The sequence below is a fragment of the Petromyzon marinus genome, chromosome 50, assembly GCF_048934315.1.
Source record: "Petromyzon marinus isolate PM22_M1 ecotype Great Lakes invasive population chromosome 50, UKy_Petmar_22M1.pri1.0, whole genome shotgun sequence".
NCBI classification, from domain to species: Eukaryota; Metazoa; Chordata; class Hyperoartia; order Petromyzontiformes; family Petromyzontidae; genus Petromyzon; species Petromyzon marinus.
In genome coordinates, this window is record NC_133716.1 from 2400994 (window position 1) to 2420223 (window position 19230).

Below are 19230 nucleotides of genomic sequence, written 5' to 3' on the forward strand. Positions count from 1 at the left end.
CACGTGTACTCCATGATAATAACAAGAATGAACAAATGTTCATTTCAGTGCAGTACTGTGTTGTTTAACACTGCCACATAAACATTGGCACGTACGTGTTTGCGCCCCATCCAAGCGAGTGGAACAGAGAGAGGCACTCTTGGGCGTGCATTGACAATCGAGGCGGAGGCCGAAATACCATTCCCCTCGCAGCACTTTGGAAGCGTTCCCAGGTGAACTGCCAGGCGCAGGCCTGCACCTGTATCGGTGACGTAATATTTACAGCAGGTAGCACGGTCGTGTTTTTATTTTCGGAGGTTGTCAAAACACCACTGTATCGCATAGCTAAGGCCGTGGCTATGCAGGGGGACTTGGCGAAACTGTGAAAGGACACGAACGAACGTGTTGCCTGCTCGCTGCGGACTGAGGCGTTGCCTTCAATTGGCGCCACGGTGGTTAGGAGATGTTAACAACCTCGCCCGGTACGCAGGAGGTTTCATGGGTTCGATCCCAAACCCCGACGCCTAGCCGTGCATTGGGAGTTTTCGACATTGGGCGCCGCGTTGACCTCAGATGCTAACGACCGCTGCCCCCCCCCCCGGCCCCCCCCCCACCGTGCGCGCCCCCTCCACCCCCCGCGTGCAGCTGATGTCGGAGCAGCCGAACCTCGTGCGGGCGCAGGCCGAGGGCGGCAACTGCCGCTGCAAGTGCGTGGTGCGCCCGCTGGGACACGGCGCCTGCGAACGCCTGCGCGCCGCCTCCGCCGCAGGCAGCGGTGGCCGCCCCGTCGACTCGTACGCCGTGGAGACGGTGACGGCGGGAGGCAGCGACTGCCGCTGCGCCTGCTCGGCGCCGCCCGCCTCGCTCAACCCCTGCGAGGCCGAGTGGAGGCTCGACCGCCTGAAGGCGCGCTCGCCCGACCTCGCCAAGGTAACGGCGGGAAGCGCGGCTCCGGACGAGAGGTCACCCCCATCCACCCCACCCCCCACCCCCACCCCCCACCCCCACCCACCCCCCCCCCCGCCGATTCGCTACACGAAACATTCCGCGGCTTTTTTTTTATAAATTATTTGACCAGGTAAGGGCCCAACTGAGCTTGCGACGAGAAATGACCGCGCGACGAATCGGCTGATCGTGTGGAAATGTGAAGCGTCCAAATACTCTAAACGTGCGGTAGAGGAATCCACGCGACCACGGGGAGAGAGAAAGAGAGAGACACGCAAACTCCAAATATACAGCCGTCAATGGCCAGAGATCGAACCCACGATCTCCTGTATACCGGGCGAGGTAGTTTGCATCTCGCCACCGTGGCGTCTCCGGTTGTGAATGATCAGGTGACTCGGATGTTTGATCAGCGACGTCTTAAGTCTTGTAAAGATGTGCGGGTGGGAGTCATGGGGGGGCTGAAGGAATGGCTCGCCGTCGGCTGTGGTTTGTCGTGAGATCTACGGATCAGTGGCGGCTTGTCACGGCACATTGCAGGGTGGGCGATGACCAAACTGGCAGCAGGATTACATGAAACCCGTGCCACGACTTTCCGCAATGCGGGATAAGCGATGGATAGTGCTCAAACCGAAATAAAAACCGGCGTTAAAAATCCCGTCACGGGCGTTGTGTAAAGTGTACGCCGTGCGTGGCGTGAAAACGGTGAAAGTCTTCTTTCGTATGGCAAAGTGACGTCATGTTACCGATGTCACGCTGCCCTTTTCCGAATAACCCAAAGAGATGGTTACTTTTCAAGTCTTCTGAAAATGTTGTACATCTAAGGCTTGATATATTTTTTATTCCCTCAAAATCGGGAACGCATACATAGATCCTGCATCCGCGTTGCCACTCACGCATCGGGAAAACCAGCACCTCCAGTCGTCACGATCCTGTGCCATCGGTGGGACACGTAGACATGCACACAGACCCACAGACTCTCACAGAGACCGATATGTGAGTCTGTGGGTCTCTGTGTCAGTCTATACACATCTGTGTCAATGCATAGATCTCTGTGTGAGTGTATGGATCTCTGAGTTTATGGGTCTCTGTGTGAATCTCTTAGTCTCTGTAAATCTGTGGGTCTCTGTGAGCCCGTGGTTCTCTATGTAAGTCTACGGATCTCTGCGTGGGTCTACGGATCTCTGTGTGAGTCTACGGATCTCTGTGTGAGTCTACGAGTCTATGTAAGTCTACGGATCTCTATGTAAGTCTATGGATCTCTGCGTGGGTCTACGGATCTCTGTGTGAGTCTACGAGTCTGTGTGAGTCTATGGACCTCTGTGTTAGTCTACGAGTCTGCGTGAGTCTATGGACCTCTGTGCGAGTCTACGGATCTCTGTGTGAGTCTACGAGTCTGCGTGAGTCTATGGACCTCTGTGTGAGTCTACGGAGCTCTGTGTGAGTCTACGAGTCTGTGTGAGTCTATGGACCTCTGTGTGAGTCTACGAGTCTGCGTGAGTCTATCGACCTCTGTGTGAGTCTATGGACATCTGTGTGAGTCTATGGACCTCTGTGTGAGTCTATGGATCTCTGTGTGAGTCTACGAGTCTGCATGAGTCTATGGACCTCTGTGTGAGTCTATGGACCTCTGTGTGAGTCTATGGACCTCTGTGTGAGTCTATGGATCTCTGTGTGAGTCTACGAGTCTGCGTGAGTCTATGGACCTCTGTGTGAGTCTATGGACCTCTGTGTGAGGCTACGGTGTTCAGAGCCATCAGCGTGAAGCTCTTCCCAAGTAACCCCAACAGGCGTTCTTTCCCTCTGTATCTTCCGGCTGCAGCGATCAGTCGTCGTCCCCCTCTTGCGCGTTTCTCACCCTCTCGTGTCCAGCAGAACGCTCGCCTCACCCTCCGCCGGCGAGCGGTCAATTAGTCACGGGCAGAGAAATCCTAGGAGGCGGCGTTCTCCGTTGACGGACGCTAGCAAAAGGTTCGCTCGGTTTGCCGACGGCGCTGCCTCTCCGTTGAGCTCTCGTGCCACGGCGAGGAATGCTCAGGATGCGTCTCGGCCCTCTGCGCTGAGCGGCTCCTGACCCTGTTGCGTTTGCCAGCGCGATTGGCCAAAGTCTCAGCTCCATACGACGGTGTGCAACGTGCCGTTGCTCGGCAGAGCCTTACCCCTCATCTCTCATAGGAGCCTTACTCATCTCACAGTAGGAGTCTTACTCCTCATCTCTCAGTAGGAGCCTTACTCATCTCACAGTAGGAGCCTTACCCCTCATCTCACAGTAGGAGCCTTACCCCTCATCTCACAGTAGGAGCCTTACTCCTCATCTCACAGTAGGAGTCTTACTCCTCATCTCACAGTAGGAGCCTTACCCCTCATCTCACAGTAGGAGTCTTACTCCTCATCTCTCAGTAGGAGCCTTACCCGTCATCTCACAGTAGGAGCCTTACCCCTCATCTCACAGTAGGAGTCTTACTCCTCATCTCACAGTAGGAGCCTTACCCCTCATCTCACAGTAGGAGCCTTACCCCTCATCTCACAGTAGGAGCCTTACCCCTCATCTCACAGTAGGAGCCTTGCTCCTCATCTCACAGTAGGAGCCTTACTCCTTATCTCACAGTAGGAGCCTTACCCCTCATCTCACAGTAGGAGCCTTACCCCTCATCTCACAGTAGGAGCCTTACCCCTCATCTCACAGTAGGAGCCTTACCCCTCATCTCACAGTAGGAGCCTTACCACTCATCTCACAGTAGGAGCCTTACCCCTCATCTCACAGTAGGAGCCTTACCCCTCATCTCACAGTAGGAGCCTTACCCCTCATCTCACAGTAGGAGCCTTACCCCTCATCTCACAGTAGGAGCCTTACCCCTCATCTCACAGTAGGAGCCTTACCCCTCATCTCACAGTAGGAGCCTTACCCCTCATCTCACAGTAGGAGCCTTACCCCTCATCTCACAGTAGGAGCCTTACCCCTCATCTCACAGTAGGAGCCTTACTCCTCATCTCACAGTAGGAGCCTTACCCCTCATCTCACAGTAGGAGCCTTACCCCTCATCTCACAGTAGGAGCCTTACCCCTCATCTCACAGTAGGAGCCTTACCACTCATCTCACAGTAGGAGCCTTACCCCTCATCTCACAGTAGGAGCCTTACCCCTCATCTCACAGTAGGAGCCTTACCCCTCATCTCACAGTAGGAGCCTTACCCCTCATCTCACAGTAGGAGCCTTACTCCTCATCTCACAGTAGGAGCCTTACCCCTCATCTCACAGTAGGAGCCTTACCCCTCATCTCACAGTAGGAGCCTTACTCATCTCACAGTAGGAGCCTTACCCCTCATCTCACAGTAGGAGCCTTACCCCTCATCTCACAGTAGGAGCCTTACCCCTCATCTCACAGTAGGAGACTTAGTCCTCATCTCACAGTAGGAGCCTTACTCCTCATCTCTCAGTAGGAGCCTTACTCATCTCACAGTAGGAGCCTTACCCCTCATCTCACAGTAGGAGACTTACTCCTCATCTCACAGTAGGAGCCTTACCCCTCATCTCACAGTAGGAGCCTTACCACTCATCTCACAGTAGGAGCCTTACCACTCATCTCTCAGTAGAGACTTAGTCCTCATCTCTCAGTAGGAGCCTTACTCATATCACAGTAGGAGCCTTACCCCTCATCTCACAGTAGGAGCCTTACCCCTCATCTCACAGTAGGAGCCTTACCCCTCATCTCACAGTAGGAGCCTTACCCCTCATCTCACAGTAGGAGCCTTACCACTCATCTCACAGTAGGAGCCTTACCCCTCATCTCACAGTAGGAGCCTTACCCCTCATCTCACAGTAGGAGCCTTACCCCTCATCTCACAGTAGGAGCCTTACCCCTCATCTCACAGTAGGAGCCTTACTCCTCATCTCACAGTAGGAGCCTTACCCCTCATCTCACAGTAGGAGCCTTACCCCTCATCTCACAGTAGGAGCCTTTCTCATCTCACAGTAGGAGCCTTACCCTTCATCTCACAGTAGGAGCCTTACCCCTCATCTCACAGTAGGAGCCTTACCCCTCATCTCACAGTAGGAGCCTTACTCCTCATCTCACAGTAGGAGCCTTACCCCTCATCTCACAGTAGGAGCCTTACCCCTCATCTCACAGTAGGAGCCTTACTCCTCATCTCACAGTAGGAGCCTTACCCCTCATCTCACAGTAGGAGCCTTACCCCTCATATCACAGTAGGAGCCTTACCCCTCATCTCACAGTAGGAGCCTTGCCCCTCATCTCACAGTAGGAGACTTACTCCTCATCTCTCAGTAGGAGCCTTATCCCTCATCTCACAGTAGGAGCCTTACCCCTCATCTCACAGTAGGAGCCTTACCCCTCATCTCACAGTAGGAGCCTTACCCCTCATCTCACAGTAGGAGCCTTACCCCTCATCTCACAGTAGGAGCCTTACCACTCATCTCACAGTAGGAGCCTTACCCCTCATCTCACAGTAGGAGCCTTACCCCTCATCTCACAGTAGGAGCCTTACCCCTCATCTCACAGTAGGAGCCTTACCCCTCATCTCACAGTAGGAGCCTTACTCCTCATCTCACAGTAGGAGCCTTACCCCTCATCTCACAGTAGGAGCCTTACCCCTCATCTCACAGTAGGAGCCTTTCTCATCTCACAGTAGGAGCCTTACTCCTCATCTCACAGTAGGAGCCTTACCCCTCATCTCACAGTAGGAGCCTTACCCCTCATCTCACAGTAGGAGCCTTACCACTCATCTCACAGTAGGAGCCTTACCCCTCATCTCACAGTAGGAGCCTTACCCCTCATCTCACAGTAGGAGCCTTACCCCTCATCTCACAGTAGGAGCCTTACCCCTCATCTCACAGTAGGAGCCTTACTCCTCATCTCACAGTAGGAGCCTTACCCCTCATCTCACAGTAGGAGCCTTACCCCTCATCTCACAGTAGGAGCCTTACTCATCTCACAGTAGGAGCCTTACTCCTCATCTCACAGTAGGAGCCTTAGTCCTCATCTCACAGTAGGAGCCTTACTCCTCATCTCTCAGTAGGAGCCTTACTCCTCATCTCACAGTAGGAGCCTTACTCATCTCACAGTAGGAGCCATGCTCCTCATCTCACAGTAGGAGCCTTACTCATCTCACAGTAGGAGCCTTGCTCCTCATCTCACAGTAGGAGCCTTACCACTCATCTCACAGTAGGAGCCTTACTCATCTCACAGTAGGAGCCTTACTCCTCATCTCACAGTAGGAGCCTTACCCCTCATCTCACAGTAGGAGCCTTACTCATCTCACAGTAGGAGCCTTACCACTCATCTCACAGTAGGAGCCTTACCACTCATCTCTCAGTAGAGACTTAGTCCTCATCTCACAGTAGGAGCCTTACCCCTCATCTCACAGTAGGAGCCTTACTCCTCATCTCACAGTAGGAGACTTACTCCTCATCTCACAGTAGGAGCCTTACTCCTCATCTCACAGTAGGAGCCTTACTCCTCATCTCACAGTAGGAGCCTTACTCCTCATCTCACAGTAGGAGCCTTACCCCTCATCTCTCAGTAGGAGCCTTACTCCTCATCTCTCAGTAGGAGCCTTACTCATCTCACAGTAGGAGCCTTACCACTCATCTCACAGTAGGAGCCTTACTCATCTCACAGTAGGAGCCTTACCACTCGTCTCTCAGTAGAGACTTAGTCCTCATCTCACAGTAGGAGCCTTACTCATCTCACAGTAGGAGCCTTACCCCTCATCTCACAGTAGGAGCCTTACCCCTCATCTCACAGTAGGAGACTTAGTCCTTATCTCACAGTAGGAGCCTTACCCCTCATCTCTCAGTAGGAGCCTTACTCCTCATCTCTCAGTAGGAGCCTTACTCATCTCACAGTAGGAGCCTTTCTCATCTCACAGTAGGAGCCTTACCCCTCATCTCACAGTAGGAGCCTTACCCCTCATCTCACAGTAGGAGCCTTACTCCTCATCTCACAGTAGGAGCCTTACCCCTCATCTCACAGTAGGAGCCTTACCCCTCATCTCACAGTAGGAGCCTTACCCCTCATATCACAGTAGGAGCCTTACCCCTCATCTCACAGTAGGAGCCTTACTCATCTCACAGTAGGAGCCTTACCCCTCATCTCTCAGTAGGAGCCTTATCCCTCATCTCACAGTAGGAGCCTTACCCCTCATCTCACAGTAGGAGCCTTACCCCTCATCTCACAGTAGGAGCCTTACCCCTCATCTCACAGTAGGAGCCTTACCCCTCATCTCACAGTAGGAGCCTTACCACTCATCTCACAGTAGGAGCCTTACCCCTCATCTCACAGTAGGAGCCTTACCCCTCATCTCACAGTAGGAGCCTTACCCCTCATCTCACAGTAGGAGCCTTACCCCTCATCTCACAGTAGGAGCCTTACCCCTCATCTCACAGTAGGAGCCTTTCTCATCTCACAGTAGGAGCCTTACCCTTCATCTCACAGTAGGAGCCTTACCCCTCATCTCACAGTAGGAGCCTTACCCCTCATCTCACAGTAGGAGCCTTACTCCTCATCTCACAGTAGGAGCCTTACCCCTCATCTCACAGTAGGAGCCTTACCCCTCATCTCACAGTAGGAGCCTTACTCCTCATCTCACAGTAGGAGCCTTACCCCTCATCTCACAGTAGGAGCCTTACCCCTCATCTCACAGTAGGAGCCTTACCCCTCATCTCACAGTAGGAGCCTTACCACTCATCTCACAGTAGGAGCCTTACCCCTCATCTCACAGTAGGAGCCTTACCCCTCATCTCACAGTAGGAGCCTTACCCCTCATCTCACAGTAGGAGCCTTACCCCTCATCTCACAGTAGGAGCCTTACCCCTCATCTCACAGTAGGAGCCTTACCCCTCATCTCACAGTAGGAGCCTTACTCATCTCACAGTAGGAGCCTTACCCCTCATCTCACAGTAGGAGCCTTACCCCTCATCTCACAGTAGGAGCCTTACCCCTCATCTCACAGTAGGAGACTTAGTCCTCATCTCACAGTAGGAGCCTTACCCCTCATCTCACAGTAGGAGCCTTACTCCTCATCTCACAGTAGGAGCCTTACCCCTCATCTCACAGTAGGAGCCTTACTCCTCATCTCTCAGTAGGAGCCTTACCCCTCATCTCACAGTAGGAGCCTTACTCACTCACAGTAGGAGCCATGCTCCTCATCTCACAGTAGGAGCCTTACTCCTCATCTCACAGTAGGAGCCTTACTCATCTCACAGTAGGAGCCTTGCTCCTCATCTCACAGTAGGAGCCTTACCACTCATCTCACAGTAGGAGCCTTACTCCTCATCTCACAGTAGGAGCCTTACTCCTCATCTCACAGTAGGAGCCTTACCCCTCATCTCACAGTAGGAGCCTTACTCATCTCACAGTAGGAGCCTTACCACTCATCTCACAGTAGGAGCCTTACCACTCATCTCTCAGTAGAGACTTAGTCCTCATCTCTCAGTAGGAGCCTTACTCATATCACAGTAGGAGCCTTACCACTCATCTCACAGTAGGAGCCTTACTCCTCATCTCACAGTAGGAGCCTTACCCCTCATCTCACAGTAGGAGCCTTACTCCTCATCTCTCAGTAGGAGCCTTACCCCTCATCTCACAGTAGGAGCCTTACCCCTCATCTCACAGTAGGAGCCTTACCCCTCATCTCACAGTAGGAGCCTTACCCCTCATCTCACAGTAGGAGCCTTACTCCTCATCTCACAGTAGGAGACTTACCCCTCATCTCTCAGTAGGAGCCTTACTCCTCATCTCTCAGTAGGAGCCTTACTCATCTCACAGTAGGAGCCTTACTCCTCATCTCACAGTAGGAGCCTTACCACTCATCTCACAGTAGGAGCCTTACTCCTCATCTCACAGTAGGAGCCTTACCACTCGTCTCTCAGTAGAGACTTAGTCCTCATCTCTCAGTAGGAGCCTTACCCCTCATCTCACAGTAGGAGACTTAGTCCTTATCTCACAGTAGGAGCCTTACCCCTCATCTCTCAGTAGGAGCCTTACTCCTCATCTCTCAGTAGGAGCCTTACTCATCTCACAGTAGGAGCCTTACCCCTCATCTCTCAGTAGGAGCCTTACTCCTTATCTCACAGTAGGAGCCTTACCCCTCATCTCACAGTAGGAGCCTTACTCCTCATCTCACAGTAGGAGCCTTACCACTCATCTCACAGTAGGAGCCTTACTCATCTCACAGTAGGAGCCTTACCACTCGTCTCTCAGTAGAGACTTAGTCCTCATCTCTCAGTAGGAGCCTTACCCCTCATCTCACAGTAGGAGACTTAGTCCTTATCTCACAGTAGGAGCCTTACCCCTCATCTCTCAGTAGGAGCCTTACTCCTCATCTCTCAGTAGGAGCCTTACTCATCTCACAGTAGGAGCCTTACCCCTCATCTCTCAGTAGGAGCCTTACTCCTTATCTCACAGTAGGAGCCTTACCCCTCATCTCACAGTAGGAGCCTTACTCCTCATCTCACAGTAGGAGCCTTACTCATCTCACAGTAGGAGCCTTACTCATCTCACAGTAGGAGCCTTACCCCTCATCTCACAGTAGGAGCCTTACCCCTCATCTCACAGTAGGAGCCTTACCCCTCATCTCTCAGTAGGAGTCTTACTCCTCATCTTTCAGTAGAGACTTAGTCCTCATCTCACAGTATGAGCCTTGCGCTCATATCTCGCACATCCTGGTGTAACATATTCGTCGCTTGGTGTTGCTGGATATGGTCTCCCTGAGCCCGCTGAGCTGCGTAGGGGAGAGAAAAATGGTGCATGGCATCAAACAAGTGAAGTTTTTAAAGAGCCATACATTTCCAAGAGGCGACGTGTACTTAACAAACCCGTGGGAAACGTTCAATCCGCAGCTCTCTTCCCTGTCGGAGATCCTGGAGGGGGCTCTGTACAGCGTTGACCTGCTCAAGATCCACTCGTTCGTGACTCGGCTTACGCAGCAGATGACCAAGCTGGAGGAGGTGAGACAGATCCCCCCCCCCCCCCCCCCCCCCCACGTGGTGGTGTGCCACCGCACGCACCGTGCGGTCTGACACCCCAGCGCGTCTGCGTGCGTGTGTGCGCGCACGTGCCCCGACACCCCCTCGTGTCTGCACGACACCCTCGTGGCCGCGTGCCTCGACGTGTGAGCGAGCAGTGTGTCAATTCTGATCATACCTCCCCCTAATGCGCCACGCTTACCTCCATCGGTGCTCATGAACGGCGCTCGCCCAGCGTTGTCTGCAATGCTAAAAAAAGAAGTTATTTGATTGCGTACCGTGCGCGGTTTGTGCACCCGTAAAAAAACACACGAGTGTATCTGTCGTGCGTGTGCCCGTGCGTGTCTTGTGTAAGTGTGTGTGTGTGAGATTGTCATCCTGTGCTCTTGTACAATATGCATGCTCAGAATAAACATGTTTATTCTTGTGCACGAGGGCAGCAGCAAGATGTTCACGAGCTCGATGCCAATGACGAGGTCCTGCTAGCTGGCCGCGACGAGGGGGCTTCAGGAGAGAGAGGTGGAGAGAGTTCGTGCCGTTTTTACTGTTCCTCCTTGTGGGCATGCCACCAGACCGCGGACCGCGCGGTAAAACCACCGCAGTCTGCGCTCCTTCACCGGCGGTGGGAGACGGTAGCCTTGCCGCGGTGGGCCACCCGCGTCGCACGTTTTCACGTCACCATCGACGCAGCTAATGCCGTCAACTCGGCGAATTTGGACGTCGCTCAGTTGGAATCCAGAATGAGAATGAAAGTAATGACACAGCCCTTTGGAAATCCAATCCTTGACGACGGCCTCTCGGTGCCGTGCCGATCGTGCGGGGGTTGTTTCACCATACTTCACCATGCTTGTTGGTGAAGAGGCCTCCACCACCAGGATGAATTCACGTCACCCGCCAGTCACGCGTAGCCCTCGCAGGGAATGGAACTGAGGTCGGCGGGTTCATGGCGCCGCCACCGCCGCTACCCCCTCACGTGTGCCGAGCGCTCGGCTTTTTTTCGCGTCCTCGTAAACAAAGCTCCTTGGGACATTTAGAACCATATTAGGGTGTAGGGATAAGATAAACACGACTTGATGATTATTTTTTAAAGCAGTTTTTTTTTCACGAGAGCAAAGGGAAGGCTTTCCCTGGTCCGCGGGGCTCCCGGCGTGCCCGCCGACGCAACAGAACGGTGGGTGATCCGATCGCAATTGGCGGTGGAGGGATTCTACGAGAGGTCGTGAAGGTGGATAAATTCTCTGGCGCGTGTCGTGACGGGCGCTGGAAGATCCCCGACCGTGTCTGTCCAGCGCACGCCGAGCTGCATTGTGTTCCGGTCGCCGAACGAACACGTGATAAGGGTACGCTTCGTGACGCACAAAGTGCTTGGCCACAAATGAAACGCAATATCTCGCAGATCTCGTCAAGGAGCGTGAACCATCGCCACGCGGCCACGTTCGCAGCGGCGGCTTTTTGCTACCTACCGAACGAAGGCGGCGGTCACCGCATCACGCGATTTCAGATGTGCGTCTGCGGCCGTCTGGAACGCTCTTGCTTCCGATATCAGGAAGCCACTGGAGCTGTGCACTTTTAAATCATCATCTAGATTGAAAACGTATTTCTTTAGAACTTATTTTAATATTTAGTTTGTTGTCCGTCTACACCTTCGATTAGCACGGTTGGCTGCGTACGGTGCGAAAGAAGTTCAACAAATTAGCCTCCCACCCCATTCGACCGCACCCCACCCCCTCCCCACATTCCCGGGGGATTTCGAGGCAATAAAATACACATTCATTCCAGACCCTTAAAAAAAAAAAATTTTACGAGCGCAATGTGGATCTGTGTCTCTGGCGACCACTGTGTCCGATCCTGGTTGGTGTCTCGCGTCACTCACGCGTGCACACACGTGCACATTGTTGGCACGCGTGTCACATGCACGCGAAAGTAAGACTATTAAAGTCATATTCTTGGTTCTTCCGTCAACGTGACTTTACCGAAAGAACCAAGAATATGAATCACTGCAGTCACGAAAGCTTTAAATCAAAACTATTGAAGTCGTAAAAATATTTATATTTTTAATTGTAGCAGGGAAGGCTCACTGAGGTAGCTCTTTTTCAGAAGCGACCTGGCTATCACAAATGATAGCTCAACGAAGTGGCTTATCAGTGTGGAAATATATAGCAGCTAAATAGTCTAAACACGTGACGTTGATTCTAAATGCGGAGGGGAAAACCGGAGGACCCGGAGAAAATCCACACGACCACGGTGAGAGAGACACGCAAACTCCAAATGTACAGGTGTCAGGATCGGGATCGAACCCACGACTTCTGTATACCAGGTGAGGTATTTAACATCTCATAGCCATCGTGATGCCCATGTAATGTTATGATCCACCCAGCACCTGCACTTGATGGATTGGCTGTCTGCTGTAGTGGAAGGAATTTACAATCCCCACGTGTATGACCATATTGTGAGGCACGCGTACGAGCATCTGCAGTTCAAATGAGATTTTCTTGGACATCACTGATGGAGGCCCACAATACTTTAGCCATGCACAGTCATCGGCCGTGATCAATCCACTGCTAGATCAAGGTCTCAAGCCGCACCGCCATCTCTCAAGATCGCTGCGATGTAACAATCCACCCAGCCCCTGAACCGATTTAATCCGCTCCATCTCCCCCATTGGACGTCCTCTTGGACGCGTTCCATTACTTGGCTGCCACTCTATTCCGATTCTTGAACCTCGGCTACTGTCCAGTGCAGTCTCCTTCCCAGGCCCAGCCACTCACTTTATTCAGCGGTTCGCTGTAATGTCTTCGATTTGTATTGTGTTGTCTGTCCATGGGTTCCTTTTGCTGTCTCACAGGGTAAAGCTTCTCCATGACTCTCTGAGCACTTTTTTTGCTTTTGTTCCATCTAAATCGTGACCGTCCATTATTTTTTATTGACCCAGAGGGGGTCATCTTCATATTCGGTGACGGCTGCTCCGTCTCCGTTGGATCGCTGTGTTGGGGCAGCTTCCGTTGATGGCTGAGCAGGCCAGTCGCAGATGCTTCTCAGCAGGGGACTTTTCACTCAACTCAGTCACTCACTCACCCACTCAACCACCCACCCACTCACTCAACCACCCATTCACTTAATCAACCATCCACTCACTCACTCATTCAATCAACCACTCAATCAACCACCCACACACTCACCCACTCACTCAACCACCCATTCACTTAATCAACCATCCACTCAATCATTCAATCAACCACTCAATAAATCAACCACCTACCCAACCACTAACCCACTATATCAACCACCGATTCACTCAACCACCCACCCACTCACTCAACCACCCATTCACTTTATCAACCATCCACTCACTCATTTAATCAACCACTCAATCAATCCACCACCCACCCAACCACTAACCCACTATATCAACCACCGATTCACTCAACGACCCACTCACTCAATTAACCACACAGTCAACCACCCCGCCGCTTAATCAACCACCCTCTCATGTGTTAACCCCCCCCCCCCCGCACTGGAGTATTCCGAGGCAATAAAACGAATGGAAGGACTGTCTGCTGTGTCTCAAGGAAAGGCGGAGTTGGAGTTTACCACTGACTCAGGGCTGTCGATGGAACACCGGCGGGGGGGGGGGGGGGGTAAAACCCTCCTGGGATGGCTTCTCCATGAATTCACAGCTCCCCGTGGCCTCTCTCCCCCCCCCTCCCCGCCCCCGCTCCCTCCCCAACTGCGACCGCAGGCCGTGAACGTGAACCTGACGAGGGAGAACGAGGTGATCAAGGAGAGCATCGGGCGCCTCAACGGGCAGATGCACAAGTACGAGAACTACACGGACATCATCCTGGGCATCAAGAAGGAGATCTCGTCCATCGGCCTGGCCCTGCTGCAGAAGGACTCGGCCAGCACCCAGGACGTCCGAGCGCAGGCACGGGCCGGCAGTGGGGGGTGTGGTGGGGGGGGGGGGGGGTTAGGCACCTGGCTCCCGGGCACCCCCACGACCTGCCCAGGTCGCCGGCTCGATTCCGTGTCGCAGTGCAGCGAAATCCGCTGCTGGGTGCGAAGGCCGCCGCACAATGATGGTCTTCTTCTTTCGTATGCCATTGTGAAAACAACAGTTTTTATTTTTTCTTAATGATCGTCATGAATGAATGCAAATGTTCCTCGTCCAGTCCAATGATGTGGGGTTGACGCAGCGTGGATGTCAGCGATACCGCCAGGATGTGCGTGGATGGAGCGTTCATCGGTGATGTGCTCGATGGCTTAGACTCCTCCACAGTCGCAGTTGGGCGATTCTTAGATCTTCCATTCAGGGAACGTGCACGCGCATCTGCCGTGCCGTGTTCGAGCGCGGCTCAGCGTGGTCCGTGGTCGTCGCGGAAGAGAGAATCCCGGTACTTCCACCGTCGGATCGTGATTCAGACCATGACGGTCACCGTGGTTGATTGGCCAAACTGCACGGAGGGTCGGTGCAGGGCCGGGTTCAGTGCAGATGCCACTCGCCGCTGACGTTGGCCGTGGCCGGGAATTGAACCCGGGGTTCTGGGTCCACGGCGCGCGTTGTGGACCAACCAGGGCGCCGCTGCGTCACCCCCTTGACCGATCGCTGCGGCGCGGCTCGCCTCCATCCCTGCCTCCCTTGTTTTGCTTTGTTTCGTTTTCCGATCGAAAGAAACGAAAACAAAAATGCTCAGTTATTCGGCACTTTGCTTCGTTCGTCATTTGTTGCTGTTGCTTTCATGGCCTCTTTTTTTTTGTTTGTTAACAAGAAACATGAACGCGGTTACTCCCTCCCTCCCTCCCTGGGGCACGCCGCCGGCCTCCCCGCAGGACGCGGCGGGCCCGGCTAAGGCGGCCGAAGCCTCCAAGCCGGCGCACGGCAAGGCGGCGGCGGCGGCGGCGGCGGCCGCCTCCAAGAAGCAGGAGGCCGCGGCGAAGGTGGCGCGGGAGAAGGAGATGCGGGGGAAGGAGACGCGGGGCAAGGAGGCGACGGGGAAGACGGGGGTGCAGACCCGGGCGGCACCACCCCGACCCCGTGCTGCCTCCGTGCCAGCCGGGAGAGCGGCCGTGCTGCGGGAGGTGAAGTACTACCGCACGGAGCGAGGGGACGAGCGGCACAGCGACGCGCGCCACCGCAGTGAGTCCCCGGCCGGCCACGGCGTGTGTACGTGTGTGTGTGTACATGGGCGTGTGTGTGTGTAGGATGCTTCTGGGGAGTTAGAGGCAGTCGCCCTCTGGCAACAGTGGAGAAAGTTGGTACATTGGGGCGCACAGATGGTGCTTTTGCCAGCCATCCAGTCAACCCATGGTGCCTGGGTCTGTTCTGTGACCTGCCATCGAGCCTTCGACACTTCACGTGGCCTCAAAGTGCACCTAGCCTGGCACAAGCACCGTGGCGACATCACCGCCTACTTACTTAGTGGCGAACGGCAGTAGTTGTCGTTATACGTGATTGCATGTGTTTATGTTGAACTTCTTTTGCATCGCACGTAGTCAAATGCACTAATCGGAGGTGCGGGGGAAGGAGTGTGTCTGTGGGGAGCGGTAGTTTAGTGGGGAGCGGCAGTGTAGCGGTTTGCGCGCTGCGCTATAAACAGGGCGTTCCGAGTTCAGTTCCCGCTCACGGAAACCCGTTACGATAATTCTCACTGATGTTAACCCTAAGCGGGAATTGAACTCAGGTCGCGGGGGTTCGTGGTGCAGTGTGAACGAACACTCCTACTCGAACACACTCAAAAACCAGACAAAGAGCCCCCACGCCCGTGACGCCTTCACAGACTGTTGGAGCAAGTGCTGTTAGCGAGTAGCACCTATGAAGGCCGGCACGGCACACGAGGGGGTGGGTGGCCAGCACCACGCCCGGCCGCCTTAGTCTCCCCAGTGGCGATGTTCGCACTCCGCACCAGGTACTCACTTGAGGCTGAGTCGACCTGTATATACACACACACACACGCGCATGCATCCAGCCAGATGGCTCAGCGGTAGAAGTGAGCGGAAGGTTGCAAGTTCGAATCTTAGTTTCGGGTGCACTCAGCCCATCGTCCCTTCTGGGGTCGATAAACCGGGTACTACTCTGCGGAGAAGTAAACAGCGGTTGTCCTACGAATAGACGTGACCCTGGCCACGGGAAGGTGGAATGTCCACCACGGGTTCCGGTGTGTAAAGCATGGTAGCGAGCACCAATGCCCCCAATGCTCACTTGAGCAGACACTCACTCGGTGATGTTCTTTGTTTATTCATTTCGAATTGGCAACAAATTCCTGGTTTCCATTTAGCACCTTCTCGTCGGGTGAGGAGCCCGTTACTCTGCGAATGGCAAGGCAAACTCTAACAGCTTGCCATGAGATACACTTACAGAGAACGGGGTTGGACAGACTCTGTGTGTGTGTGCGCGCGTTTATCTGTGATTAGACAAATAACCCCCGGCGTAGACTATAACAGAGCGCCGGAGGCAAGCACTGTTAGCGAGCACCGGTGAAGGCCAACACGGCACCCTAGGAAGGTGCTTTTGGCCAGCACCCGGCCACCGTTGTCTCCCCAGTGCTGGTGATTACACACTGATCCAGTTCACTCAGTTAAGGCTGAGTCGACCTAGGGGAGTCCCAGGACCGGTTCAGATATTCGTGGTACTTGCCACACCGCCTGCATGTACGCCATGCCTGCCTGAATAGATGCACACTGACAGCACTTGTGTCCTTGTATCTGTGTAGCTGGATGAGAAACGTTATTTTATTTTTGTGGTAAAATTTAACTTGGAGGGCGCCACGGTGCTGAGCTGTTAACTACCTCGCCTGGTATACAGGAGGGCGTGGTTTCGATCCCGGCCCTGACCCCTGAAGATTTAGAGTTTGCATGTGTCTCTCCCCGTTCTCGCGTGGATTTTTCTCCTGGCCCTCCGGTTTTTCCCTCCACATTTAGAATCATGCGTTTAGAGTGTTTAGCTGCTAAAACATTTCCACGTGATAAGCCACGTCGCTAAGCTATCATTTGTGGCCAGGTCGATTCTAAAAAAGGGCGAAACAGCTCAGTGTGCCTTACCTGGTCAAATGAAAAGTTTAGTTTTCAATTTAGTTTAGGGTAAAAATTTGAACGCCCTTCCAAAAACACTCACCCCGCTCGTAAACCAGACGAAACACGTGGTACACACTTGCTTTGTATTTTGTGGAACAAATAATTTGCTGATGTAGCCGCCGCTGCCGCTGCTGCTGCGTCGGCAGTGGTGCACAAGTACAAGCAACAGCAACTCGAGACATCCGTCAATAATAACACCGTGGCCTTAAAGAGAAAAGTGTATAAGGCGTTACGTTTCCCGCCGCGGCCCTCGTTCATGGCACAGAGGCCAGAGAGGCACTGCTATGAAGAATGGCCTTTGCTGGAAAGATCACCTATTATGTACCTTTTGTTTAAGGCTACTGTGTCATTGACAAATGTGTTGACGTGTTTTTATAATATATATAATTTGTTGTTTTAGACAATGCATTTTCCTTCTCGCCTAATTGAGAAGTTTTTCCCTCCTAGTCGACGCTCCATCCTTTGTTGTCCTTCCCCCGCACCGCCGATTAGCCACTGCTGGCTACATACGGTGCGAAAGAAGTTCAACGTACACACAAACACACACACATACACCCTCCATACACCCTCAACCCCCAAGGCAGTCCCCTCATTCAGGCCGCATTCAAATGTTTCATCAACTCAACCGGCCAGGCCGCCTTCGGCGGTGGAGCGAGCGGCTCGCAACCGGAACGGTTGCGAGTTCAAATCCTGATTGGCGGTCGACTCGGCTCATCATGAGTTACACTTTTGGGGATGTCAACAGTTGATTTGTCGCATGGATAGACTCATCCCCGCCATAGGAATATTGAACTTCCACCACCGGCTCAGGGCTGTAAATGGGAGAGGAGCACCGTGACCCTCGGTGCTTGCTTGAGCAGGAAATCATTTCGACTGGTCAGTCGAGCTCCCTTCGTTCCGCAGTCTTCGCGACGAGACTGCGGTTGACACCTGCCCAAGGTTGCCAAGCTCGCGCAAATGCCGCACCTGATGAATGTTAAGCACGGAGGCCAATAGCTCGGTGTTGTTTTCTTTAGGCCGAACAAAGTGCGTGCTGGGGGTTAGGAAGCGTGTGCAGGTTGGCAGGTCACGGTAGACAGGCCTTGGAGTGCTCTCCACGAACGCCGCCTCAACGCTCACGCGAGCCGAGTCACCGCTCGTGACGCGCGTTGACGGAGCGCGGCTGTTTTTGCATGCCTCCGTTAAAGTTTGTGGGTTTTCTGGCCGGCTTGTTGCGACATCGTCACCAGAGGCCCGGCGTGCGGGTGGACTCTGGACAAACGCCCCTTTTGACGAATAGGCGCGACGCAGCGATGGGCGGCAGCGGAAGAGGAATGCCTTGCGCACACTTGGTGGTTGCGAGTCTCAGCTCCGTGCCATTTCATCGAAGTGACCCGGAGCCGAGCTCACGGCGGTTTTCTTGAACCGTGGCTTAAGTCCACGGTCTTTACCCAACGAGAAGATTCACAGCGGCAATGTTGCCAAGTGGCTGGGCCGAGTGCCACATTTATTCTTTGGCACGATTATCACACGGCTAAGTAATAGGCAAACCTCATCCCCTCTTTTTATTTTCATTCAGAAACACACGTCTAGAGTATTTCTGCTGCTGTTAATTTCCACGCGATAGGCCACTTCGTTGAGCTATCATTTGTCGCCAGGTCGTTTCTGCAAAAATGTTTTTTAGAGCTCGGTGGGTCTTACCTGGTTAGATAAAAAAAAATTGTTTCTAGTTATATTTGTAGAATTTTTTTTAAAGTGTGTGTTTTTTTTTTAACCTTCTCTATACTTTGCACTTCTGTCATGTTTTTCTATTGTTTGTCGTTATCACATTCTGACCCCGTGCCCATACTGGACATCTGTGAACAAAAAGCTTCACAGCTAAATCGGATCCCTCCTCCTGCAGTATAAATAAAACATTCTGATTCTGATACTTCTGACAAATGATTCAACGATGGCGGTGGCGCACCATGAGCGGGCCATTCTTCACGCGCCACGCGGGGAAGACCGTTGCACGAAACGTCACCGATTGTATATTTTAATCTTCAAAGGCAGTGTTAGTCACGAAGGTGTCGAGTTATTTGAGGGTAGTGAAACATCTTATTGATTGGGCTGGTTGATTGGGCCCAGGGATGCCGCGTGGGGTGGACCGTACCTCGTGCATGCAGGAATAAACTTTCCCCACAATGCACTGCGCCGCCAGCAACCTTTTCATGAACACATTTTTCAATATAGATGAGTTTAATTAGCCGTACCATTTTTATTTATTTATTGAAAGTT

The 19230-nt window shown here is 53.2% G+C and overlaps 1 protein-coding gene across 2 annotated transcripts in view; it reads left to right on the forward strand.

The window, feature by feature from the left end:
• OLFML2A (olfactomedin like 2A) overlaps positions 1–19230 on the forward strand; it is a 54083-nt gene that overhangs the window by 23150 nt on the left and 11703 nt on the right. For both annotated transcript variants that reach the window (XM_032973241.2, XM_032973240.2), the window contains exons 2-5: positions 625–909; positions 9781–9888; positions 13646–13831; positions 14734–15040. In XM_032973241.2, the coding sequence (XP_032829132.2) occupies positions 625–909; positions 9781–9888; positions 13646–13831; positions 14734–15040 (886 nt within the window). The remainder of the gene's footprint in view (positions 1–624; positions 910–9780; positions 9889–13645; positions 13832–14733; positions 15041–19230) is intronic.